The sequence below is a fragment of the Anabrus simplex genome, chromosome 1, assembly GCF_040414725.1.
Source record: "Anabrus simplex isolate iqAnaSimp1 chromosome 1, ASM4041472v1, whole genome shotgun sequence".
In the NCBI taxonomy this organism is placed as follows: domain Eukaryota; kingdom Metazoa; phylum Arthropoda; class Insecta; order Orthoptera; family Tettigoniidae; genus Anabrus; species Anabrus simplex.
Window position 1 is genome coordinate 1,542,858,630 of NC_090265.1, and position 27,530 is coordinate 1,542,886,159.

The window sequence follows — 27,530 nt, forward strand, 5'->3', positions numbered from 1 at the left end:
AGCCATACTCGACAGCCAAGCAACCCAATCCTTTGTAAATGGGACTGTTGCCAGATTACTACCGCCTACGGAGTCTCACCACCTCGGAAGGGTAGTGGGAGGAGCGGACGGGGTAATCCATTCCATCGAAGGACAGGCTAACCTAAACGCTAAATGCATGGACCTGCCTAATGTAATTAACGTTGCAGTGATTCAGAACCTAATACCTGACATCATATTAGGTCATAACTTCCTGGTAGATTACAAGGTGATCCAAGAGACCTAGACTATGCAGCTCATGAAGTCCTTTTGGAAAAAGACAGACGTCTGACGGTCGTCTGGCAATATGGAAATCTCCGGACTCTCAAGGATGCTGAAGTAGACGAAGACTTGGGAGGTATCCAGATAAGGCATCTTCAACCAAGTGAAGAAGAGGAGCTGAGACACCCCTTAAAGGACTTTGCGGAAGTCATCACCAATAAAATAGAACGGACTACCACTGTAACGCGTACCACTGAATTCAGCAATTCCTCGCCCATGACGCAACATCCATATCCAGCTCGGATAAGCGCAACTTCGTCATTCACAAGATTCAAGAGATTGAAGGGCAAGGTCTCATCGAACCCTCCACATCCTGTTGGGCTTCGCCTATCGTCCTAACGAAAAGGAAGAATGGGAAGTATCGACTGTGTGTGGAATTCCGCAAGTTGAACGAGAAGATCGTTAGTGACGTCTACCCCATGCCTGACCTGACAGGCTCGCTGAAACAAGAAAATGGGTCTAGGATTTTCAGCACGTTGGATCTCAACTCCGAATACTGGCAAGTGGAGGTTGAGGAAAGTTCTAGACCACTGCCCGCCTTCATGACACCGAGAGGATTGTGCTAGTTTAGAGTAATGCCTTTTGGGCTGAAGAATTCTCATGCAACTTTCATGCGACTGATGGATAAGGTATTGTCAGCATATGTTCGAGATTTCTTCAAGAGTATCTCAACGACATTTCAATCCACAGCAAGAATGATCAAGAACACCTTGTATACCCGAAGAAAGTGCTGGAACGACTGAAAATTCATGGACCGACTAGCGAAATGGAGATACTTTGCCCAGTCCCGCGCAGAATATCTTGGCCATGCCCTAACATCTGAAGGCTTACAAGGCAACCGGAGAACAATCGAGCTACCGAGGAAGCTCAACGCCCGCGGACCAAGCGACAAGTACCCCAGTTCATTGGCTTGTGTAGATGGTATAGCAGCATCGTGCCACAATTTGAAGAGAAGGCAATACCACCCACCGATCTCCTCCATAACAACCACCCGTTCAGATGGACCAGCAAGGAAGAGGCAGCATTCCAATACATTAAGGCTGTGATATGCAATGCTCCCGGTCTAGCTCATCCTGACTCTCAATGGAAGATGTGCCTGCAGACGGACGCCAGCGACTCCGCCTTTGGAGCAGTGATATTCCAGAAGAGGAGTGACGTCGGAAGGGACATCAATGAGTGTTGTTGTTTGAGTCATCAATCCATAGACTGGTTGACGCAGCCCTCAATGCCAACCTATCCTATGCTAACCTTTCCGTTTCTACGTAACTATTGCATCCTACATCTGCTCTAACCTGCTTGTCATGTTCATACCTTCGTCTTCTACACCTACCGTTCTTATCACCTACACTTCCTTCAAAAACCAACTGAACAAGTCTTGGGTGTCTTAAGATTTGTCCTATCATTCTCTCTCTCCTTCTCGTCAAATTTAGCCAAATCGATCTCTTCTCACCAATTCGATCCAGTATCTCTTCATTCGTGATTCGATCTATCCATCTCACCTTCAGCATTCTTCTGTAACACCACATTTCGAAAGCTTCTATTCTCTTCCTTTCTCAGCTAGTTAATGTTTCACTTCCATACAATGCCACGCTCCACACGAAAGTCTTCAAAAACATCTTTCTAATTCCTATATCAATGTTTGAAGTGAGCATATTTCTTTTCTTAAGAAAGCTCTTCCTTGCTTGTGCTAGTCTGCATTTTATGTCCTCCTTACTTCTGCCATCGTTAGTTATTTTACTACCCAAGTAACAATATGCATCTACTTCCTTTAAGACTTCATTTCCTAATCTAATATTTCCTGCATAACCTGCCTTCGTTCGACTGCACTCCATTACTTTTGCTCTGGTCTTATTTATTTTCATCTTGTACTCCTTACCCAAGACTTCGTCCATACCATTCAGCATATTCTCGAGACCTTCTGCAGACTGAGATAAGATACACTGACTGACAGAGCAAATGCAAAACCAAGAAGGAGTGGTTCGAAAGGGATGAAAGTTGGGGAAAAAAAGAGACGGCACGGACGAATAATTGATGTTTATTTCAAACCGATATGCAGGTTACACAATGCGCACGGCATCGACTCAGTAGGATGTAGGACCACAGCGAGCGGCGATGCACGCAGAAACACGTCGAGGTACAGAGTCAATAAGAGTGCGGATGGTGTCCTGAGGGATGGTTCTCCATTCCCTGTCAACCATTTGCCACAGTTGGTCGTCCGTACGAGGCTGGGGCAGAGTTTGCAAACGGCGTCCAATGAGATCCCACACGTGTTCGATTGGTGAGAGATCCGGAGAGTACACTGGCCACGGAAGCATCTGTACACCTCGTAGAGCCTGTTGGGAGATGCGAGCAGTGTGTGGGCGGGCATTATCCTGCTGAAACAGAGCACTGGGCAGCCCCTGAAGGTACGGGAGTGCCACCGGCCGCAGCACATGCTGCACGCAGCGGTGGGCATTTAACGTGCCTTGAATACGCACTAGAGGTGACGTGGAATCATACGCAATAGCGCCCCAAACCATGATGCCGCGTTGTCTAGCGGTAGGGCGCTCCACATTTACTGCCGGATTTGAACTTTCTCCACGCCGACGCCACACTCGTCTGCGGTGACTATCACTGACAGAACAGAAGCGTGACTCATCGGAGAACACGACGTTCCGCCATTCCCTCATTCAAGTCGCTCTAGCCCGGCACCATGCCAGGCGTGCACGTCTATGCTGTGGAGTCAATGGTAGTCTTCTGAGCGGACGCCGGGAGTGCAGGCTTCCTTCAACCAATCGACGGGAAATTGTTCTGGTCGATATTGGAACAGCCAGGGTGTCTTGCACATGCTGAAGAATGGCGGTTGACGTGGCGTGCGGGGCTGCCACCGCTTGGCGGCGGATGCGCCGATCCTCGCGTGCTGACGTCACTCGGGCTGCGCCTGGACCCCTCGCACGTGCCACATGTCCCTGCGCCAACCATCTTCGCCACAGGCGCTGCACCGTGGACACATCCCTATGGGTATCGGCTGCGATTTGACGAAGCGACCAACCTGCCCTTCTCAGCCCGATCACCATACTCCTCGTAAAGTCGTCTGTCTGCTGGAAATGCCTCCGTTGACGGCGGCCTGGCATTCTTAGCTATACACGTGTCCTGTGGCACACGACAACACGTTCTACAATGACTGTCGGCTGAGAAATCACGGTACGAAGTGGGCCATTCGCCAACGCCGTGTCCCATTTATCGTTCGCTACGTGCGCAGCACAGCGGCGCATTTCACACCATGAGCATACCTCAGTGACGTCAGTCTACCCTGCAATTGGCATAAAGTTCTGACCACTCCTTCTTGGTGTTGCATTTGCTCTGTCAGTCAGTGTAATATCATCGGAAAATCTCAAGGTTTTGATTTCCTCTCCTTGGATTGAGATTCCCTTTCCAAATTATTCTTTGATTTCCTTTAGGCCTACTGCCTGTTCTATGTAAACAATGAAAAGGAGGGGGGACAATCTGCAGCCTTGCCTCACTCCTTTCTGGATTGCTGCTTCTTTTTCAAAGCCCTCCATTCTTATTACTGCAGACTCATTTTTATACAGATTGTAGATAATTCTTCGTTCTCAGTATCTTATCACAATCATCTTCAGAATCTTAAATAGTTAGTTCCAATCAACATTATCGAATGCCTTTTCTAGATCTACTAGATCTACGAATGCCATGTACGTGGGCTTGTCCTTCTTGATTCGATCCTCTAAGATCAGACGTAAAGTCAGGATTGCTTCACGTGTTCCTACATTTCTTCTGAAGCCAAATTGATCTTCTCCCAAGTCAGCTTCAACTTGTTTATCCATTCTTCTGTAAATAATACGTGTTAAAATTTTGCAGGCATGAGATACTAAACTAATGGTGCGGTAGTTTTCACAGCACCGGCTTTCTTGGGAATAGGTATGACATTCTGCCGAAAATCGGATGGGACTTCTCCTGTCTCATACATCTTACACACTAAATGGAGTAACCTTGCCATGCTGGTTTCTCCTGAGGCAGTCAGTAATTCAGAGGGAACGTCATCAATTCCAGGTGCCTTGTTCCTATTTAGGTCAATCACAGCTCTGTCAAACTCTGACCTCAAAATTGGGTCTCCCATTTCATCAGCATCAACAACCTCTTCTTGTTCCAGAACCATATTATCTACATCTTTATCTTGATACAACTGTTGGATAAGTTCCTGCCATCTTTCTGCTTTGCCTTCTCTCCCTAGAAGTGGCTTTCCATCTGAGCTCTTAATATTCATACACCTAGGTTTCCTTGATTTTCCTGCATGCAGCATCTACCTTTCCCAAGACCATATAACCTTCGACAACCTTGCGCTTCTCCTTCAGCCATTCCTCCTTAGCTATCTTGCACTTTCTATCCACTTCATTCTTTAATCACCTGTATTCTTTTCTGCCCTCTTCATTTCTAGCATTCTTGTATTTTCGTCGTTCATCAATCAGGTCTAGTATCTGCTGAGTTATTCACTGATTCTTAGTTGTTCTTTTCTTCCTTCCTAACGTTTCTTCAGCAGCCCTACTGACTTCATTCATCGTGACTATCCACTCTTCCTCTACTGTGTTTCCTTCAGCCTTTTCATTTAGCCCTTGTGCAACATTTTCCTTGAAACAATCCCTCACACTCTTTTCTTTCAACTTGTCTAGACCCCATCTCCTTGCATTCCTTGCTTTCTTCAACTTCAGATGGCATTTCATGACCAACAAATTGTGGTCAGAGTCCATGTCTGCTCCTGCGAAAGTTTTGCAATCCAACACCTGGTTTCTGAATCTCTGCCTAATCATAATGAAGTCTATTTGATACCTTCCAGTGTCTCCAGTCTCATCCACGTATACAGCCGTCGTTTGTGGTGTTTGAACTAGGTATTGGCAAGGACTAAATTATGATCAGCGCAGAATTCAACCAGCCGACTTCCTCTTTCGTTCCTTTGTCCCAATCCGAATTCTCCTACTGTATTACCTTCTCTTCCTTGGCCTACCACTGCGTTCCAGTCTCCCATTACAATTAGATTCTCGTCACGTTTTACATATTGTATTAAATCTTCTATCTCTTCATATGCTCTTTCGATTTCCTCATCATCCGCTGAGCTAGTAGCCATATAGACCTGCACTATTGTGGTGGGCATTGGTTTGGTGTCTATCTTGACGACAATAATTCTTTCACTATGCTGGTCATAGTAGCTTACCCGCTGCCCTATTTTCTTATTCATTAATAAACCAACTCCTGCATTTCCCGTTTGATTTTGTGTTGATAATTCGGTAGTCGCCTGACCAAAATTCCTGCTCTTCCTGCCAACGTACTTCGCTTATACCAACTACACATAACTTTCGTCTATCCATCTCCCTTTTCAGATTCTCTAAGCTACCACAACGATTCATACTTCTAACATTCCACGCTCCGACTCGCAGAATGTCAGTATCCATCTTCCTGATGATCGCTCCCTCTCGTGTAGTCCCCACCCGGAGATCCGAATGGGGACTAGTTTACCTCCGGAATATTTTAAGCGGGAGGAAGCCATCATCAGTATATCATTCATATAGAAAGAGCTGCATGTCCTCGGGAGTTAGTTACGGCTGTAGTTTCCCGTTGTTTTAAGGCGTGTAGCAGTATCAACACAGCTAAGCCATGTTGAGTGTTATTACAAGGCCATATCAATCAATCATCTAGGCTGCCACCCTTGCAACTTCCGAAAGGCTTCTACTCCCTCCCCCCTTTTCGATGAACCATTCGTTAGTCTGGTCTCTCAACAGATACCCATCCTATATGGTTGAACCTGCGGCTCGCTATTTGCTTCATTGGGACACGCAAGCCTCCCCACCGCGGCAAGGTCACATGGTTCGCAAGGGAGTCATCATTGGGTATGCCAGCAGAAAGCTATCTCCCACTGAACAACGCTACTGCATTGCCGAGAAGGAAGCCTTAGCCGTGGTGTGGGCCATGGGCGAATTCAGAGGCTACTTGGAGGAAACGAAGTTCCAGCTGTACACCGGTAACGAGAATCTCAAATGGTTGAACTTGGTATCTGGCTCAAAATCTAAATTGATGCGATGGGCTCTGTCAATCGCAGAATTTGATTTCGATGTGTGTCATGTCCCAGGACCGACGAACAAAGGAGCAGCCAGTTTATCTAAGCACCCGGCGATTGGACCTGAAGTCATGAGCACAATTGTAAAGAGGGAGTTTCCACAAAATCACTAAAGCGAACCCAATGAACCTGTCCTTATGATCATCAAGTATGAAACTTGGTCTGGGAGTAATCAAGCAATGGCAAGAACAAGACAAGCGCTGTATGACCATGACGCAGTGGATTACGAGACAGAACACCGATAGTCGACTCGTCCCGAGGGAATTCAAGATGTGCTGCAAGGACTTCCGGGTTGACGGAGGACTCTTGATGTACAGATCTCACCTCTTCGACACGCCGCCAGTAGTGGTGATCCGTAGACAGCACACGACGGACACCCTCGAGAAGTTCCACGACAGCACCGAAGCCGGACATCCAAGAGGTGAAGAGACATATGAGTCTATCTGACGAAGATTCTTCTCGGTCAACATGCGGAAATATATTCTGGACTATGTGAAGGGGAGCTACATCTGCACCTGCACCAAGGCAAGCAATAGGAAGGCAGATTCCAGTCAGCGAGAAAGACGGCCACAACGCACTTGGGAGGTCATAGCCCTGGACTTGAGGGGTCCTTACTCTAGAACACCAAGGGGTAAAACAGGACTCCTAGAAATCACTGACCTCTTCACAAGATGGATTGAGGCCTTTCCGATACCAGAAGCCACGATGGGATGCATCACCAGTCTTCTACAAGATGAGGTATTCAGCCGCTATGGTTATCCATGGTGCATTCTGTCAGACAAGTCAGTTCATGTCAAGAAAGTGGCAGCAGATTTTCCTACCAGGCCAAAACGTACTACAACGTAACCACCCTGTCAGTAATAAGATTGGAGGGTTTCACGCAGGTCTCATACCTAAGTGGGTTGGTCTCGTCGAGGTGGATAAGCTGCTGGGCCATGAGATCTACTTACTAAAGACCAACCCTCCTGTCAAGGTCCACGTATCGGAGTTGCAGCGAGTCACCCAACCGCTGCACATACAGAGTAAGCCTGGTACTGCCATGGGTCCACCTGGAGCACTGGACCACCCCTATCTACAACCCAAGGGCCAATCCAATGGAACGATGGAACCAGGAGCTAAAAAGGATGCTACAGGTCCATCTAATAGACAAGGAACATCGACTGTGGGAGCGTCAGATACTGCAGTCACTCTTTGCCCTGCGACGATGTATCAACTGTGTCACTGACTATTCTCCAGTGGAGCTGTTCCTTGGTCAACAACTATATGGCAACTGGGTTTGAGAAATTCGTCTACCAGCCACTTCTGGTCAAGATGATGCATCTGTTTCCCTAGCAGAGTGGCAGCATAAGCAGCAGCAGCAGGACATCAAGGAAAAGCAAGCTTTGGCCGGGGAGAGATCCCTTACCCAGGCCAAGGCTCAAGATGTCGGAGAGACCCAGATTTTCCTACCAGGCCAAAACGTACTACAACGTAACCACCCAGTCAGTAATAAGATTGGAGGGTTTCACGCAGGTCTCATACCTAAGTGGGTTGGTCCCGTCGAGGTGGATAAGCTGCTGGGCCATGAGATCTACTTACTAAAGACCAACCCTCCTGTCAAGGTCCACGTATCGGAGTTGCAGCGAGTCAGCCAACCACTGCACATACAGAGTAAGCCTGGTACTGCCATGGGTCCACCTGGAAGAGAGGCTACTAATGACACCGCACAATCTGGTCATGAGGAGGAGAACGCATCGACTACCACCAAGGAAGAGGCTAGCAGCGAGGTGACACCGAACCCTGACACGGCACGATCCGGTCAAGAGGAGGAGAGCACATCCAGCGACGTCAAGGAAGAATGAAGATATAATCTACGACCAAGGAAAAGTTGACGAATGTGATAGACTGTTGAAATTCTTTCAAGTTTTAGGGCGGATATTGATTCAAGTGCAATGGACTAGTATAACTTGGAAACAATTCTCTAACCCATGGGTAAATAATGGAAATATCAAGTTCGAATTATTATTATTTGTGAAGTGTGGCTATGAAGTTGTTTACATCTATTAGTATTATTTACGTAGTTCTGTATGGACTTTATTTGGTATAAATTGTGACCTATTATTTGTGAGGTTATGTCATGAAACATCTGCTCTATGATATCATTGATGGTTATGAATTTCATGTTTTTGGTCCGTATTGAACTGAGAATAATAATAACAACGTAAACGTTTCCACCTTTTCAATACTAAAATATATTCACAAAATTATAAATTACACGGTACTAGTTTCGACCCATCTAGGGGTCATCATCAGCTGTATTGGAGCAAAGATCATTTTACCGTGTAATTTATAATTTTGTGAATATATTTTAGTATTGAAAAGGTGGAAATGTTTACGTTGTTATTATTATTACTTATATACTATGATATCAATCAGTCACTACCGATCTGCATTTAGGGCAGTCGCCCAGGTGGCAGAATCCCTATCTGTTGTTTTCCTAGCCATCTCTTAAATGATTGCAAAGAAATTGGAAATTTAATGAACATCTCCCTTGGTAAGTTATTCCAATCCCTAACGCCCCTTCCTATAAACAAATATTTGCCCCAATGTGACCTCTTGAATTCCAACTTTGTCTTCATATTGTGATCTTTCCTTCTTCTAAAAACACCACTCAAACTTATTTGTCTACTGACGTCAATCCATGTTATCTCTCCACTGACAGCTTGGAACATACCATTTACAATAATACCAATATAAACGGTCCGTTATTGGGCATTATAAATTTTCTAGCTAACTCATTCCTGTTTGCCAGCGATTCACCCCAGTGTGCTAAGTTGGACTCATCAGTTGGTAAATAGCACACCCACCAAGACGCATGGCTAGTGCATACCGTGGAGGCCACTGTGTAGGCTATTTGGAGCCACCGGCAGTGCCAATGCACTATGAGAGACTTTGTCTCATCAGAATCTATATCAACATACCATTTAGTCAAGCAGCTTGTCTCCTTTCTTCCAAGTCTTCCCAGCCCAAACTTAGCAACTGTTATACTTTACAAATATCAATAAATGTTTCATATCTAGAGATAATTATAGATAGTTATCTGAAATGGAATTTTCATGCATCAAATTTGATCATTAAACTCCAGAAGCTTATTTATATATTTTACAGAATTAGAAATGTTATTTCAACAAAAGCCTTGAAATCTGTATACTTTGCTTTAATTTAATCGCAACTGCAATATGGAATTAACAGTTGGGATGGTATACTCGATTCACACTTGGCTCAGAACTACATACTGTCAGTCATGTACAAAAACCCACTGATGTTTCCAACATATGAACTGTTCCAGCAAAGCATGGTAATTAACATACAGCAGCTATTTGTGCAGTCAGTGACCCTATACATGCATAAAAATTTAAAGCTCTTCTGCAAAGGACACAAGTCAAAAATTTGTCCTAGGCTGAAAGACAGAACTGGAATAAGTAAGTATTTCATGCCAGAACACTTTACTTGGACAAAGAAATCTAAGTTGTCTTAGCAATGGAACTTGTGAAACCTCATCTAGTTACAAGGACTTCTATTCCAAATTTGTCATTAACACTCGTTTGGCAGATCAAGCGCGTTGCTGGCATGACTGAGGTGGAAAGTATGCCACTTCTGGTGGAAGGAATATGCAGTTTGTGCCCCAGAAGGAAAAATCGGCGGACAAAGAAAACTAGTTCCAAGTGCCGGCTACCAATATGCAATGAATGTACAAGTTTCACGTGTTAATGAAGCGCAGGACCAGCAGAGAAAAATGATAACAAAAGTTGTAAGTGAAGCAATACTCAGTGATGACTCTAGCTAACCTATTACTCTCTGATAGTTTTAAGTTAACAAGTAAATAACGAGAACATGTCACAAATTACCATAGGTATAAAAACCTTATTTGTAATTTTTAGTGTTCTTTATAACCATTTGAGATTTATTCTTATTTGTAACTTTTAGTGTTCTTTATAGCCATTTGAGATTTATTCTTATGTTCATGTAATGTGTTAATAGGCCTACATTTACGCTTGAAATCGGGTGATATTTATTATGTAAACATGTCATATCATACCGTGAGCATTTTGCTCAACACACAACCACTCACGTTGCTTTCATCCTAGCGACCACTGCCGGGTTAATTTGAGGCAATGCTTTTAATTTTAACTTAACCTTTGCAATTTTCTTAGGCTGAAAAAATAATAAACACCACAAAGTGCCTGACCCTCAAAGAACTATGATGACCTGGCTATGAATGTGGACAGATTTGGAAATATTTTAACTAGAAGCAATGTTTAGTTATATTCTTATGAAGAATGTTTATGTTCTCTTTTCTTTCTCTTTTATGAGCTACTAATTATGAACGAGCAATTAATTATCAGAAAGTGAAAAAAAAACCTTGTTTAAAGTAGAAGACATTAAGTTAAATTTAAGAAAGTTATATGTATATATGTACAGTACATTTTTTATTTGTAAAACTACAAAACATGTGACACGGCACACTATACAGATATGTATAAAAATAAAATAATTCTGCATTCTAGGCCTAAGAGTTCCAAGCTGAGCTGATGGCCTGCTCCCATATGGAAGAATGAAATAACAATAAATAAAATGAAAAAAGGAACAAACACTCTCAGTACCACAGTGGTATCTAGCGGATGACAACAGAACTGCTAGCAACTATACATTAGCGACTCCTGATTCTATCAGAAGAAGGAAGCTATGCTTGAACGCTACTTGACATCACATGAGTCAACAGCAGAACATTCCAGCACCTTCTTGATCTCCACCGAAAACTCCATCGCCGAACACTATGGAAACGGACAAGGAAACGAAGCAAAAATGCCAACGAGATTCAAATTCTTCTTCACCAAGTATTCCAGGTGGACATAAGATGATCTGTGCTGATGTCGCTTCCCGGAGAACAACTGGATCTACTTATACTTCACCAAATTCAGTTCTTCAGCATGACACCACATCACCTTCTGCAACCCTGGGAATTACACCAGTGGAAAATCTTGTTAGAATTGGCTATATCCACCCAGTCCACCTCCAGCTCCTGCTACGTTCGTGCTTGTCAATGCACTACGCCCATAAGGCACAGAACCTGGCCCTTCCACCCAATATATATTAGAGGAGTATTGTTGCTATATCAACTTCAGCTCATCAGATATCACCCAACTTCTTTCTCAACAAACTCACTAACATCAAACCAATAAAGTCCAATACTCAACATATCTATCAAATTTCCTGATTCATACCCAACATTTCTGAATACTGGCTAGAGATCCAACATGCACCAGATGGCTACAACTTAAAAACCAAGAAGCCGTTATACAATCACTTCAAGACCAACATTGGAGTTTTTGCCAGTTGGGACCTCATGCCAGAGCTACCAACATAACCAAGTAGTGTCCAGCCAGATGTCCAAAACCGCCCTCCCAGTCCACGCCCATCCTCTCCGTAGTTGCTTATGGGGTCAACAGCGACTACTCGGATGACAAGGTGGACGCCCAGTTGCAGATGGAAGGCCACCAGATCTACCAGGTGGTTTGCATCTGCATTGCCCAGGGCCTAACATCTCTGGTGAGGATACTTTCATGAGATTGGCCTCTCTAGACTGCCTGCTAAAAGAAGGTGTGACAATATATGCCCAGCACCACAGGGTTTAAACGTCCAGGTTATCGACACCACAGAAAATCAGGTGCGACCGCTGCAGCCATTACGACCACCCACTCAGCTCACCCTGCCAACATTCAGAAGTATATGCCATGTGCTCCAGCCAGGAGCACGCAACTTCTGAGTGTCATAATAAGTCAAATCCCAAATGTGTCAATTGTAAACCTGCCTACCCATCCTTCGGGTTTAAGTGTAAACCTAAACCAGCTCCCAAACCCAACAAGCCTGAAGCCATCATCCCAGTCATTTCCCAAGACTTACTTACCTCCATTCTGAAAACACCACTCGGTTTATTGCGATGGTGCTTCAGAACATCTTACTCTTTCACCGCCCACATATCCTATCCCAGGTGCAACTAGCAGCCAAGTTGGCACTTAACACTCACATGAATATTGCCTATTTGGGGAACAAAATGCACTTTGCAGTTTTTCCCCTGATGTGTTAGTTGAGCATTAAGGACTACTATGTAAATATTCAATCTTTAAATGCCAGTCGGTCGTTATTTGATACCTCCTTGTCCCAGTATGCCCCGGACGTGTTCATATTTAATGAAATATTTTTGATGCCTAAAATGAAGCCACAACTTGTTTTGAGGCGACCCCCCCCCCCCCTCCAATAAGCTCAGGGTGGTGTCGCAATAGGTGTCAAAAATAATTTTACAGTACAACAATGCACTTACCAGTTTCCAAATAATTTTACAGAATATTTAATAGTTGAAGTCTTTACTCCCCTACAATCAATAACATTAACCACTCTCTACTTATCCACACCACAACCTAATCCCGAGAATTTTATAGACTCAAAATTTGCTGTATATATAATAGCAGCAGACATAAAAATTAATTCTTACACTCCCCCACAACTTGAAAAAATTTAATACTTTATGTAAAGGCCTCCAGGGCAGATGCTTCCTTTTTCTCTTCTGCACATTACCCTTACATTATACTACCCCTGATATCCTCATCCTATCACCCTCCTTAGCCTATTCCCCAACCATTCAGAAACTAGTATACATTGGTAGTGATAATACCGCTGCTCTAATAACCCTCCCAGGTATCCCACCTCACAAACTATACCCACCCCCTAGCAGATGATTTTTTCAAACTAACTGGACAAACCACCGACAAATTATTACAGAATAATTACAAGACTCACCTCCTCCTGCATTACTATCTACTCTCCTCTGCCTTATCAACCAAGTAGAGCAAGTAATCAGCACTGCTGATAAACAACATATTTCCCACTACTCATACCATCCTTCCAAACCGTCTATTCCCCCTAAAGCACTACACTACATCTCCTTAAGCTAGCGCATGACCATTATTACAAATATCCTCAAACCAAAGACCCTCATACACTTCAAGCACACAGACTCACATTATGATATGCTTGTTTATACATTAAAGCTATTAAACATAAACAATGGCCTGAAAAATGGAATAAGCTAGCTTATTACCAAGAATCCAAAAAGTTCTGGGCTACTTTCCAGCGACTGACAAAGAATAGTAAACCTCAACCCACTTATCCTATACTGCACCCACCCAACCATCCACTTACCTCCAAAGACAAAGCTGATTTATTCACCAACCACTATAGACAAGTTTTTTTCCCTTCCTCTGATCTTAACTTCAATCACCCAGATGAACCTATTATTCATGATTATGCATGCCCTGATTGCCTTGAACTCCTATCCTCCTTTCTCCATTCTGCAATATAGATTTACCCACCGTTTAAATTCCTGTATCACCCCTCATGAAATCACACAGTACCTTAAAAAGAGAAGCAACTCTTGCCCCGGGTCCAACCATAAACCTTCTGCCATATCCAAGAAGCTTCCCCAATCATAACAGAATTTCTCAATATAATATACACCACTATCCCTCACGCTGAATTTTACCACAAACATTGGGCTAAAGCCAACATTCTTCTTTTCCTAAAACCCCATAAACTCCCCTCAGATCTTTGCTCATACAGGCCTATATCCCTCCTCCCTGACCTAAATAAAATCCTACAAGGAATTTTGAGTAGAAAGCTATCCTCCTACCTCAATTCCCTAGGACAAATTCTAAAATCCCAGATAGATTTCCAAACCCATCACTCCACCCATATTACAGCCTCTCTCACCAATCACCTTCATCCTAGATGAACCGCCACTCTAGTGTGCCTGGATGTTGACAGAGCCTTTGACTCTGTCTGGCATTCGGGTCTCCTTTACAAATTATGCTGTCTCCCAATTCCCATAACCATTATTTCCTACTTTGCAGAACAGCACAGATACTAATTCATGGCATCCCCTTTTATACATTTCAAATGAATGCCAGACTTCCCCATTGATCATGTACACCCTATTTACCTATGATATCCCCCACGACCCTGACCCTCCTCTCAGTCTATATTGATACGCGTCTGACCTAGCCATTTTAGCCCTCACTCCCACCACCATCACACTGACCAGATAACTCCACAAATATCTCAACACCTTAGAAATATGGCTAAATTTCTGGCATACATCCATCGATCCAACTAAAATCCAATTCATAGTCTTCCGTAAAATATTCTTTCTCCATCGCCCCCCGATTCCGTGTCCCAATAACAATATATTCACCACTGAAAATCACTGTTATATATCTAAATCAGCCTTGTCAATACTATTAAAAATTTGTAATTATTTATTACAATCACTCAACGTCGCCTATGTTTCGAGAACTTTGCACGTTCTCTTCTTCAGCGGTCCAAAAACACCAACAATGTACAGTGATGCCAAAAAGTTTTGGGACACCTGTATATTTCAGACTTGAACAGAGTGTTCCTATACTTTTAACCTTATGATTTTATTTTAAGTACAACTGATATAAAATACTCTAATATCATGTTTGGTTGAAAATTTGAAGGCTGTAACTCAAATAGTTCATGAGTTATGAATTTTTTTGTCTTTTATGGCCACCCAAAATTGACCTTGATAATGAAGAAACAAATAATACAATTAATTTTTTTTTTTGCTAGGGGCTTTACGTCGCACCGACAGATAGGTTTTATGGCGACGATGGGATAGGAAAGGCCTAGGAGTTGGAAGGAAGCGGCCGTGGCCTTAATTAAGGTACAGCCCCAGCATTTGCCTGGTGTGAAAATGGGAAATCATGGAAAACCATTTTCAGGGCTGCCAATAGTGGGATTCAAACCTACTATCTCCCGGATGCAAGCTCACAGCCGCACACCTCTACACACACGGCCAACTCGCCCGGTAATAATACAATTAAAAAGCTATCCAACAATGCATACTGATTATTACGTGGTTACTAGGGGATAACACCTTTAAAATTGGAAATAGCTAAGCAAACAGTTAGGATTCAAACTTCATAAAGGTATGAATACCTTTGAGCTGGTGATTGTGCGCACAGTTAGCTCCCCCAGCCGCTGCAACGCAAGGAATCCATCCGTGAAAACATCATCGCGCTAAATGCCTCCATTCAAAACTTGCAGCAATTCAAAAGTCAGTGCTATTAGGCCTAAAATTTATAGGAATTGAAATTTTACTAAAATGATGGCAAAATGAGTAAGAACTCCTTTAAGCTTCCATCGGTCGCAACTCATCTGACAGGCACAGGTTGTAGTCATCGGTCGCTACTGCTCCAATGCACAGACCTACAATTCTCATCCTCTGACTAGCCTCGGTCCTTGCCACATTCGTTAGACATGTGACAGGCAGTCTGTGTTCGCTTGCTCCATAAGCCGGAAGTGTTCCATCTGATCTGGTAGATCACTGCGACTGTTCCTGTTGTGATTGGTGTTTCAAAGAGATGCAAACAATTGCTATTCTGTAAGTAGTTAAATTCTTTGTTTAACCTAAATTTGGTGTAATTTTCCATGTAAGCATGTAGATAGTGCAATATAAGCCCAGTGCCTCACAGGCACATTGCAACTACCTACGTCCCAATTTCTCTTTATTTCAGATTTACCATACATTATGGCCAGTAGGAAGGAACATTTTAACTTAGACAGAGCAGAAGATGTGGAGGATGTCGAATGACTGTTGCTGGATGAAGACGATGATGCGTTACATGAGAATTTTGAAGACAAAATTGACACAAACAGAGACGATCTTCTGGAATCAAGAGATGGTGACTCGGAAACAGAACAAGATGATAACGGTGATGGTGATGAACAAGGAGCAATAGAGGCCAGTGCTAATTATTATGAAGGGAAAGACAAGACAAAATGGGTCCGCGCCAGGAAGCACAATCTCGTACGACTTTATGGAGCTAATAATAGACACTATTGTAACTTACACAAATCAATATGTGGACTACGTGAAACAAAATTTTACTCGTGAAAGGGATGCTGAGCTTACAGACCAGATAGAGATAAAAGCATTCTTTGGCCTATTGAACTTGGCAGGATCTTACAGAGGGAATAGGCAGAGCCTTGAAGAACTCTGGGGCACTGATGGAGATGGTATAGAAAAGTTTGCACTGGTAATGAGCCTAAGGAGTAAGTTCCTGATTCGTTGTTTAAGATTTGATGACCGCCAAACCCATGAAGAAAGAAAGGAACATGATCGACTGTGTGAAATACTTTTAGGCGGTTTGTGGAGAAATGCATGAAATCATACAGTTTGGGTGAAAATGTAACTTTAGATGAAAAACTGGAAGGTCCGAGGTAAATGTTCTTTCTGGCAATATATACCTTCGAAACCCAATAAGTACAGGATAAAGATTTATGCCTTAGTCAACGCAAAAATGTATTACATTACAACCTAGAAATATACGCTGGTAGGTAGCCTGAGGGGCCTTTCAGTGTCAGTAACAAGCCTACAGATGTTGTGAAAAGGCTCACTGAACCAATTAATGAATCTGGTAGCAACATCACTGCTGATAATTGTTTCACCAGTGTACCTCTGTTTGAAGATTTGAAGCAAAACAAGTTGTCTTATGTAGTAAAAAAAAAAAAAAAAAAAAAAAAAAAAGAAGGGGGGGGGGGGGCTGCCACCTGAATTTACTTCCTCGAGAGAAAGAGAACAATATTCCAGCCTCTTCGAATTTCAAGATTCTACTGCTTGTATAAATACATTTTATAACCAGACAAAGGGAGGTGTTGATACAGCTGACAAAATGTGTGCCTCATTCAATGTAGCCAGAAACACTCATTGCTGGCCTTCGGTGATATTGTATGCCATGCTTAACATAGCAGGCATCAAGTCCCAGATTATTTATTTAGGAAATGGCCAGTAATCACTCAGAAGGTGAGTGTATCTGAGGCAGCTTTCAAATAACCTTGTTCTACAACAACTTTCTAGGAGGAGTTTGAAAACAACTGGAATGCCATTAAGTCTGCAGATGAGATTGAAATGATACCGTCCAGTACAGCCCGAGGAGAATGATGAAGATAATAGGCCAGGACAAGAACAAAAAATGCGGAGATGTTTCATGTGCACAGCTGAAACTGGCAAGAGAAGACTGTCGAAGTATGAATGCAGAGTTTGTTCCCTCAGCGATCTGTTTACAGCATGCAGATTTTGTTTGCAGTGGGTGCTACCATAACTTCTGTGAATGTTTAAGACACTAAAGTGAAGTGAACTTATGCTAGAAAAGGTTGAAACATGGATTGTGGTGTATTTTATATTTAAACTGATAAATATGTAGTGAATGTGGTAAGATAAGCTGGAAAGAATGTCACACAGTTTACATCAAAACTTCTGACACCACAGGTTTTTTATATTATTTTTATTCATTTATTATTATGGTGCCGATGCGTATTTTCATATGTTCAATCCAGAAAACATTTTTATTTTACGTGTTGTCACCATGCCAGCATGTGTAGTGCTAACAGTAAAATTCGGAGGCGGTGGTGTTATGGTGTGGTTGTGCTTTTCATGGAGGGGTCTTGCACCCCTTGTTGTTTTGCATGGCACAATCACAGCACAGGCTCTCTCATTACTGCCTACTTAAACGCCACGGATTTTCTTTTGTGTCGAAAATATTAGTGTTCTTGTGGAATCCTTACTGAAGAATATATGACCTGTTCAGCCCTATGAACAGACTATGAACATGGTTTCCGCCAACATAAGATTTTCTCTGCAATTAAAGTTGTAAATACTGCAAAGATACCTAAAATTTTGAAGAAAATAGTTGGTTATAAATTGCGGCTTATTTTGGGATCAGAATTTCGCTAAACCATTTTTAACTGACTCAAACACACCTATATGCACTATGTGATCAAAAGTATCCGGACACCCCCCAAAACATAGTTTTTCATCTTAAGTGCATTGTGCTGCCACCTACTGCCAGGTACTCCATAGTAGCAACCTCAGTAATCATTCAACATCGTGAGAGAGCAGAATGAGGCGCACCGCACAACTCACAGACTTCGAACGTGGTCAGGTGATTGGGTGTCACTTGTGTCAGAAGTCTGTACGCAAGATTTCAACACTCCTAAACATCCTTAGGTCCACTGTTTCTGATGTGATAGTGAAGTGGAAACATGAAGGGACACGTACAGCACCCGATCTCGTCTGTTGACTGACAGAGACCGCCGACAGTTGAAGAGGGTCGTAAAGTGTAATAGGCAGGCATCTATCCAGACCGTCACACAGGAATTCCATACTGCATCAGGATCCACTCCAAGTACTATGACAGTTCGGCGGGATGTGAGAAAACTTGGATTTCGTGGTCGAGCAGCTGCCCATAAGGCACACACAACACAGGTCAATGCCAAACGATGCCTCGCTTGGTGTAAGAAGCGTAAACATTGGACGATTGAACAGTGGAAAAACGTCGTGTGGAGTGACGAATCACAGTACACAATGTGGCGATCCGATGGCAGGGTGTGGGTATGGCGAATGCTTGGTGAACGTCATCTGCCAGCATGTGTAGTGCTAACAGTAAAATTCGGAGGCGGTGGTGTTATGGTGTGGTTGTGCTTTTCATGGAGGGGGCTTGCACCCCTTGTTGTTTTGCATGGCGCAATCACAGCACAGGCCTACACTGATGTTTTAAGCACCTTCCTGCTTCCCACTGTTGAAGAGCACTTCAGGGATGGTGTTTGCATCTTTCAACATCATCGAGCATCTGTTCATAATGCACAGGCTGTGGTGGAGTGGTTACAAGACAATAACATCCCTGTCATGGACTGGCCTACAGAGTCCCAACCTGAATCCTATAGAACACCTTTGGGATGTTTTGGAATGCCGACTTCGTACCAGGCCTCACCGACCGACATCGCTAGCTCTCCTCAGTGCAGTGCTCCATGAAGAATGGGCTGCCATTCCCCAAGCAACCTTCCAGCACCTGATTGAACGTATGCCTGTGAGAGTGGAAACTGTCATCAAGGCTAAGGGTGGGCCAACACCATATTGAATTCCATCATTACCGATGGAGGGTGCCACGAACTTGTACGTCATGTTCAGCCAGGTGTCCGGATACTTTTGATCACATAGTGTAATATAAGGAGTACTTCATAGCTGCCCACTTGAACTTCCCGAAACTTATACATGGGGGGAACTCTCAGGCTCATGGCGACCTGCCTTGAAACTTTATATATTGCGACCGATGGAAGGTTAACACCTTCTAACAGGGGTCACTTTAAAGGTGTTGTCATCGCCTAGCAACCACGTAACAATCAGTATGCATATATCGATGGCTTTTTAATTGCATTCTTTTGTTTCTTCAAAATCACGATCAATTCTGGGTGGCCATAAAAGACAAATAAATTCATAACTCATGAACTATTTGAGTTACAGTCTTCAAAATTTCAACCAAGCATGATATTAGAGTACTTTATATCAGTTGTACTAAAAATAAATCATGAGTTTAAAAGTATAGGGACACTCTGTTCAAGTCTGAAATATACGGGTGTCCCTAAACTTTTTGGCAACACTGAATAATACCCCGCTTACCAAAACTACCTACTAAAATACTTTGGCATTAAATTTCAAAATAACCTTCAATGGAACCATCATTTCACTGATGTCTATGAAAAATCCCTTCACCGTTTTAAGGCCCTCTGTATTCTTACTGGAGCAAGGAGGGGCCTTAAACCCTTCCAAATCCTTAACGTGTATAAAACCCTTGTGATGTCATGATTGACTTAATTTAACCTAAAAAATGGAAATATAACCTTCTTTTGTTCTACGGAAAATTATTGAGAATGCAAATTATGTCACAAGAACTTTACCAAGAGAGGTATACATATTCGTGTTAGTCATCACAATGAAGACCCTAATGATACATAAAATTCTCGTTGCAATGCAACTTTAAAAACCTGAGCAATTTACCTCAATCACTGAAGAAATGTGAGTTACGTGGAGGGCTTTTCAAAAGTATCATTCGCCACCTGGTTGCTCACCAGAACAAGATTAGTCAACTCTATCAAAGCTCATCTTTGACAAATCCCAGCAATACAGATTCTGCAGCTCCAGCTATAAACCATCCATGTCAAGATAGCTCAGATCTCCCACATGATGTCAACAATGAATGTAAAGAAAGGGAAAGTAGGTTTGAAGGACTTGTCTCCTTGGATTCACCTGAAGATCAAGAGTTTGATCAGGCAGTGAATGGCTATTGCGTATTTCTCAAGGAAGCTGTGAATAGTTGTAAAGGGCTACAGTACCCATCAGAAAATACTATAAAAAGAGGCAGGCAAGGAAAAATTATCCTGATGGACTAACAAAAGATTTAAAAATACTAAACAAGCCAGTAAAAAAAAAAAAAAAAAAAAGAACGACAAAGGAATAGATATGACTTTGAAATAAACATAACAAGGCAACAAGGCCGAGATGGTTCCAGGAGTGCGAAAAAGATCTGAGGCAGACTGGTATTTCAGACCAAGAAATTCATGACAGAAATGCATTCAGAAGATTGGTGAACAACTATCAAGGTTTCAAAATGGCATCAACTTCCAGAAGAAGGAAAGGCCCTTTGTCTGAAGAGCATAAACAGGCATTCGTTGCTGGGCTCAGAGGATACTGGCAGGAACTCAAAGCCAGAACAAGAACAAGACCTAGACACTAAAATGAAGTTGGTTGTTATTATGCAGACCATAGAGGTTCAACTCGATGTATAGAAAAGAAAGAAAAAAAAAAAAAAGACTTTGAACTCGCGCAGTTTCAATGTCACTGTAATCGAAGGAATGTGGTGAGGAAAATTATCTCTTCCCCATCGTTAATAGATTGTAAACTGAGTGTTACGACTGTTTCTGAATTTTATAGCAGTCTGTTTGACTCTAGCAGTGTACACTTGCTTGATAAATACGACAAGGTGTACGAGGCCGATAATCTCGAAAATGAGCAAGCTGTCATAAGTAGAGATGACATTCTTAATGCATGTTGGGGAATTTGAATAGACATGGGAAAGATGAAGTAAGGCTAAAGGTTATTAAAGACCTCAATGCATACAAAACCATTTCTTTCATTGCAACTTACATGGTTCGTTGGGGATACGTCCCATCGTGTTTCAGACATGGTAGAACAGTATTGATTCATAAAGGTAGAGATCCAGACAATGCCCAGAACTGGTGACCTATAACAATATATTCCATATTAGGGAGAATCGTTGAAAGAGTGATAGATAAAATGCTCAGGAAAAATGTCGTACCCAGTCCTAATCAGAATGATTTTGTATCTTACCCGGGAACTTTTATTAATCATCTATTGTAGACAGGTGCATGAAAGACTCAACACTTAAGAGGAAGGATTGCTGCTTTGTATCTCAGATGTCTCTAAAGTATTTTGATAATGTATCCCATGAAGATAAATAAATGAAGTCTAAGCACCATTCATGTTTCACCAAGAACACTAATTATTAATCTCCTTGGAAAATTCAATCAGCATACAAATTAACGGAACAACTAGAACAAGTCAAATCCCTATCAAGAAAGGCATAGCTCAAGGTGCTCCGCTCTCTACTCTACTATTCAATTCAGCAGTCAATCATGTTCTGAGGGAAATAAGTGAAAGAGAAATAGCCGAGGAATATGGGTACAACTTAATACCAGGTATGGAAAATCTGACTGCGATTGCCTTTGCTGATGATTTGGCGCTACTGTGTAAGAATAAAGCAGCAGCTGAACATCTTACAGATCTAGTAAAAACTCCTTTAGCCAAGATCGGACTCTAAATAAAATACTACGATAAGCAAGGCCATATTGATGCGTAAAGGTCAGCTGAACACTTCTGCTCTCACAACTCTGGATGGGAATACAACTGAGTGCATTTCACCGGATGAAACAATATGGTACCTTGGGGCAACATATCAAGACAAAATTAAATTTCATCATTCTGCAGTAATCAATCAGCTCACAAGAAATTTGAACCATTTGTATAGTTCACCCCTCCTCATCCCGGATCAGAAGCTAAATATAATCTATCAATATATTTGGCCACAATTTATCTACCCTTTCCAGTGTGCACCTTTGAAAAATCTCACAATGAAATTTCTTGGTGACATTGATAAAATTATAAGGACTTCTATTAAAGAAATTATTGGATGAAAGAATTTGGGATTCCAAAGAAAATTATAAAGATAACCCAAGAAATGTATGAGAACTACACATGCCAAGTTTTACATCAGGGGATGTTGTCTGAGCCCATCCCAGTAAACACAGGAGTTAAGCAAGGATGTTTGCTGTCACCAATACTATTTCTGATGGTGCTGGATCTTATGACGAAGAAGGCAATGAATCGCCGAAGAGGAATTCAATGGGGACTGACAGGCAGGTAGGAGGACTTGGACTTTGCGGATGACTTGTGTTTGCTAGCCAACAGTTTTAAGGATATAGAACCAAGCTGAATGATTTAAAAACTGAAGCATCAGAGGTGGGATTGAAGATAAATGGAAAGAAAACCAAGGAGATGCATTATAATAACTGAAACAAGGCACTATTATTTTTAGGAAACCAAGAGATCGAACAAGTCAACCAGTTTTGCTACCTGGGAAGTATAGTCACCCCTGAGGGAGGAACTATAGAGGATATAGGAAATAGAATAAATAAGGCTAAAGGAGCAGTTGCAATGCTGAGACCAATCTGGAAATCAAAGGAACTTAACATCTATACCAAACTATGCATCTTCAATACAAATGTCAAGTCAGTACTGCTCTATGGGTGTGAAACATGGAAGACTAACAAACAACTGATTAGCAGATATCAAACATTTGTGAATAGAAGTTTGAGGAATATCCTGAGGATATGGTGGCCACAAGTAATCTCCAATGAAGAACTGTGGAAAAAAACCCATCAAACACCCATTGATATTGAGATGCGTCGTAGGAAATGGAAGTGGATCGGGCATACATTACGGCGAGATAAAGATAACATAGCAGGGCAAGCCCTGGAAAGGAACCCACAAGGTAGCAGGAGAAGAGGCAGACCAACTATTTGGCGCAAAAAAACGCATCCCAATTTCGTGCCTCAAATTTTTAAACAAATGTACGGGTATTATTTGCGTAAATACGGGTATTTAGGCGAATAATATCTGCCACCGAATAATCTCGCACCCTAAATTTAGGAAGGCTGAGTTTGAAAAAATAAATGCCAACATTGACGCAAGTAAAACCCACACCCCAATTTAAAAAAAAAAATGTGCGAGTATTATTCGCATAAATACGGTATTACTTAAGACACGACCTAGCGAGTTGGCTGTGCGGTTAGGGGTGTGCAGCTGTGAGATTGCATTCAGGAGATAGTGGATTTGAACCCCACTGTCAGCAGCCCTGAAGATAGTTTTCCATGGTTTCCCATTTTTACATCAGGCTGTACCTTTGTTAAGGCCATGGCCGCTTCCTCCTCGCTCCTAGCCATTTCCTAACCCATCATCGTCATAAGACCTATCTGTTTCGGTGCAACATAAAGCAGATTGTAAGAAAAAACTTGGGACAAGTTCGTATTGTGAACATATTTTCTATAATAAATAAAGGAAGTGTTTGTCTGTCTGCCTGTGTTTTGTGTGTGCACAATGCGCAGCAAAATCTACAGCACGCAGAGATCTGAAATTCTAATCAGTGAGGTAATGCATCTTGTAGCCGGAATTTTCATTTTCGCTTTCATTGGTGAGTTATGAACAAAAAACCATCAGAAAATGTGTATTGGGATATGACAATCTAACGTGCTGCTACCAAGATTAAATGCATAGAGTCACTGTCGCTAGGCAACATACATAAGATAGGTAAAGAACACAATTCAAGGAGCCATTTTACATCCATGGCATAGGAAGCCATTTTTGGTCTTATATGGTGCGAGGGCAAACAACGCTGTTGATGGTGATTCATCCGTTGGATGGGGACGAAAAGTCTTGAACTATTCGAGAGGAGTGGGCTATGTGCCGGCACCGAGTTTTATCCTTTTCATTCTTACTATCATATATCATATATCCACACGAAAGTCTTCAAAAACATCTTTCTAATTCCTATATCAATGTTTGAAGTGAGCAAATTTCTTTTCTTAAGAAAGCTCTTCCTTGCTTGTGCTAGTCTGCATTTTATGTCCTCCTTACTTCTGCCATCGTTAGTTATTTTACTACCCAAGTAACAATATTCATCTACTTCCTTTAAGACTTCATTTCCTAATCTAATATTTCCTACATCACCTGCCTTTGTTCGACTGCACTCCATTACTTTTGTTCTGGACTTATTTATTTTCATCTTGTAGTCCTTACCCAAGACTTCGTCCATACCATTCAGCAACTTCATGAGATCTTCTGCAGTCTCAGATAAAATAACAATATCATCGGCAAATCTCAAGGTTTTGATTTCCTCCCCTTAGACTGTGATTCCCTTTCCAAATTTCTCTTTGATTTCCTTTACTGCCTGCTCTATGTAAACATTGAAAAGGAGAGGGGACAAACTGCAGCCTTGCCTCACTCCTTTCTGGATTGCTGCTTCTTTTTCAAAGCCCTCGATTCTTATCACTGCAGACTGATTTTTATACAGGTTGTAGATAATTCTTCGTTCTCAGTATCTGATCCCTATCATCTTCAGAATCATAAATAGCTTGTTCCAATCAACATTATCGAATGCCTTTTCTAGATCTACGAATGCTATGTACGTGGGCTTGTCCTTCTTGATTCGATCCTCTAAGATCAGACGTAAAGTCAGGATTGCTTCACGTGTTCCTACATTTCTTCTGAAGCCAAATTGATCTTCTCCCAAGTCAGCTTCAACTTGTTTATCCATTCTTCTGTAAATAATACGTGTTAAAATTTTGCAGGCATGAGATACTAAACTAATGGTGCGGTAGTTTTCACACCTGTCAGCACTGGCTTTCTTGGGAATAGGTATAACAACATTCTGCCGAAAATCGGATGGGACTTCTCCTGTCTCATACATCCTGCACACTAAATGAAATAACCTTACCATGCTGGTTTCTCCTAAGGCAGTCAGTAATTCAGAGGGAATATCATCAATTCCAGGTGCCTTGTTCCTATTTAGGTCACTCACAGCTCTGTCAAACTCTGACCTCAAAATTGGGTCTCCCATTTCATCAGCATCAACAACCTCTTCATGTTCCAGAACCAAATTATCTACATCGTTACCTTGATACAACTGTTGGATATGCTCCTGCCATCTTTCTGCTTTGTCTTCTTTCCCTAGAAGTGGCTTTCCATCTGAGCTCTTAATATTCATGCACCTAGATTTCCTTTCTCCAAAGGTTTCCTTGATTTTCCTGTATGCAGCATCTACCTTTCCCAGGACCATACAGCCTTCGACATCCTTGCACTTCTCCTTCAGCCATTTTTCCTTAGCTATCTTGCACTTTCTATCCACTTGATACTTTGATCGCCTGTATTCTTTTCTGCCTTCTTCATTTCTAGCATTCTTGTATTTTCGTCGTTCATCAATCAGGTCTAGTATCTCCTGAGTTATCCACTGATTCTTAGTTCATTTCTTCCTTCCTAACATTTCTTCAGCAGCCCTACTGACTTCATTTTTCATGACTCTCCACTCTTCCTCTATTGTGTTTCCTTCAGCCTTTTCATTTAGTCCTTGTGCAACATGTTCCTTGAAACAATCCCTCACACTCTTTTCTTTCAACTTGTCTAGATCCCATCTTTTTGAATTCTTTCCTTTCTTCAATTTCTTCAACTTTAGATGGCATTTCATGACCGACAAGTTGTGGTCAGAGTCTACGTCTGCTCCTGGGAAAATTTTGCAATCCAACACCTGGTTTCTGAATCTCTGCCTAATCATAATGAAATCTATTTGATACCTTCCAGTGTCTCCAGGTCTCGTCCACGTATACAGCCGTCGTTTGTGGTGTTTGAACCAAGTATTGGCAAGGATTAAATTATGATCAGTGCAGAATTCAACCAGCCGACTTCCTCTTTCGTTCCTTTGTCCCAATCCAAATTCTCCTACTGTACTACCTTCTCCTCCTTGGCCTACCACTGCATTCCAGTCTCCCATCACAATTAGATTCTCGTCACCTTTTACATATTGTATTAAATCTTCTATCTCCTCATATATTCTTTCAATTTCTTCATCATCCGCTGAACTAGTAGGCATATAGACCGGCACTATTGTGGTGGGCATTGGTTTGGTGTCTATCTTGACGACAATAATTCTTTCACTATGCTGGTCATAGTAGCTTATCTGCTGCCCTATTTTCTTATTCATTATTAAACCAACTCCTGCATTTCCCCTGTTTGATTTCGTGTTGATAATTCGGTAGTCGCCTGACCAAAGATCCTGTTCTTTCTGCCAACGTACTTCACTTATACCAACTACATCTAACTTTAGCCTATCCATCTCCCTTTTCAGATTCTCTAACCTACCACAACGATTCAAACTTCTAACATTCCACACTCCGACTCGCAGAATGTCAGTATCCATCTTCCTGATGATCGCCCCCTCTCGTGTAGTCCCCACCCGGAGATCCGAATGGGGGACTAGTTTACCTCCGGAATATTTTACCCGGGAGGAAGCCATCATCAGTACATCATTCATACAGAGAGAGCTGCATGTCCTTGGGAGGTAGTTACGGCTGTAGTTTCCCGTTGCTTTCAGCCGTGTAGCAGTATCAACACAGCTAAGCCATGTTGAGTATTATTACAAGGCCGTATCAGTCAATCATCTAGACTGCCGCCCTTGCAACTACCGAAAGGCTGCTACCCCCCTTTCGATGAACCATTCGTTAGTCTGGTCTCTCAACAGATACCCATCCGATATGGTTGCACCTGCGGCTCGGCTATCTGCATCATTGGGACACGCGAGCCTCCCCACCGCGGCAAGGTCACATCGTTCGCAGAGGAGGACCTGGTATCTTAAGCATTGAAAGTAAGAATGTAACAAAAATAAAATAATGTATTGCATGCAATTTACGTCAAAACGATGTTAATAAATATAATGTTTTAATTTGCTTTTAAATAAATAGTTTAGAAACATCTAACGGTTGAATTAATAAACATGGGCAGCACATGCTAGTTAGTAGTAAACCGATGATGACTGGCAATGAAACC

General features: G+C 42.2%; 1 protein-coding gene across 6 annotated transcripts in view; it reads right to left on the reverse strand.

The window, feature by feature from the left end:
- LOC136858486 (protein vav) overlaps positions 1-27,530 on the reverse strand; it is a 705,311-nt gene that overhangs the window by 672,904 nt on the left and 4,877 nt on the right. For 2 of the 6 annotated variants that reach the window (XM_067138060.2, XM_067138061.2), the window contains one exon: positions 21,504-21,600. The exons of the other annotated variants lie outside the window; for them this stretch is intronic. In XM_067138060.2, coding sequence (XP_066994161.2) covers positions 21,504-21,563 — 60 coding nt within the window. In that variant the 5' untranslated portion in view covers positions 21,564-21,600. The remainder of the gene's footprint in view (positions 1-21,503; positions 21,601-27,530) is intronic. 6 annotated transcript variants of the gene reach the window in all.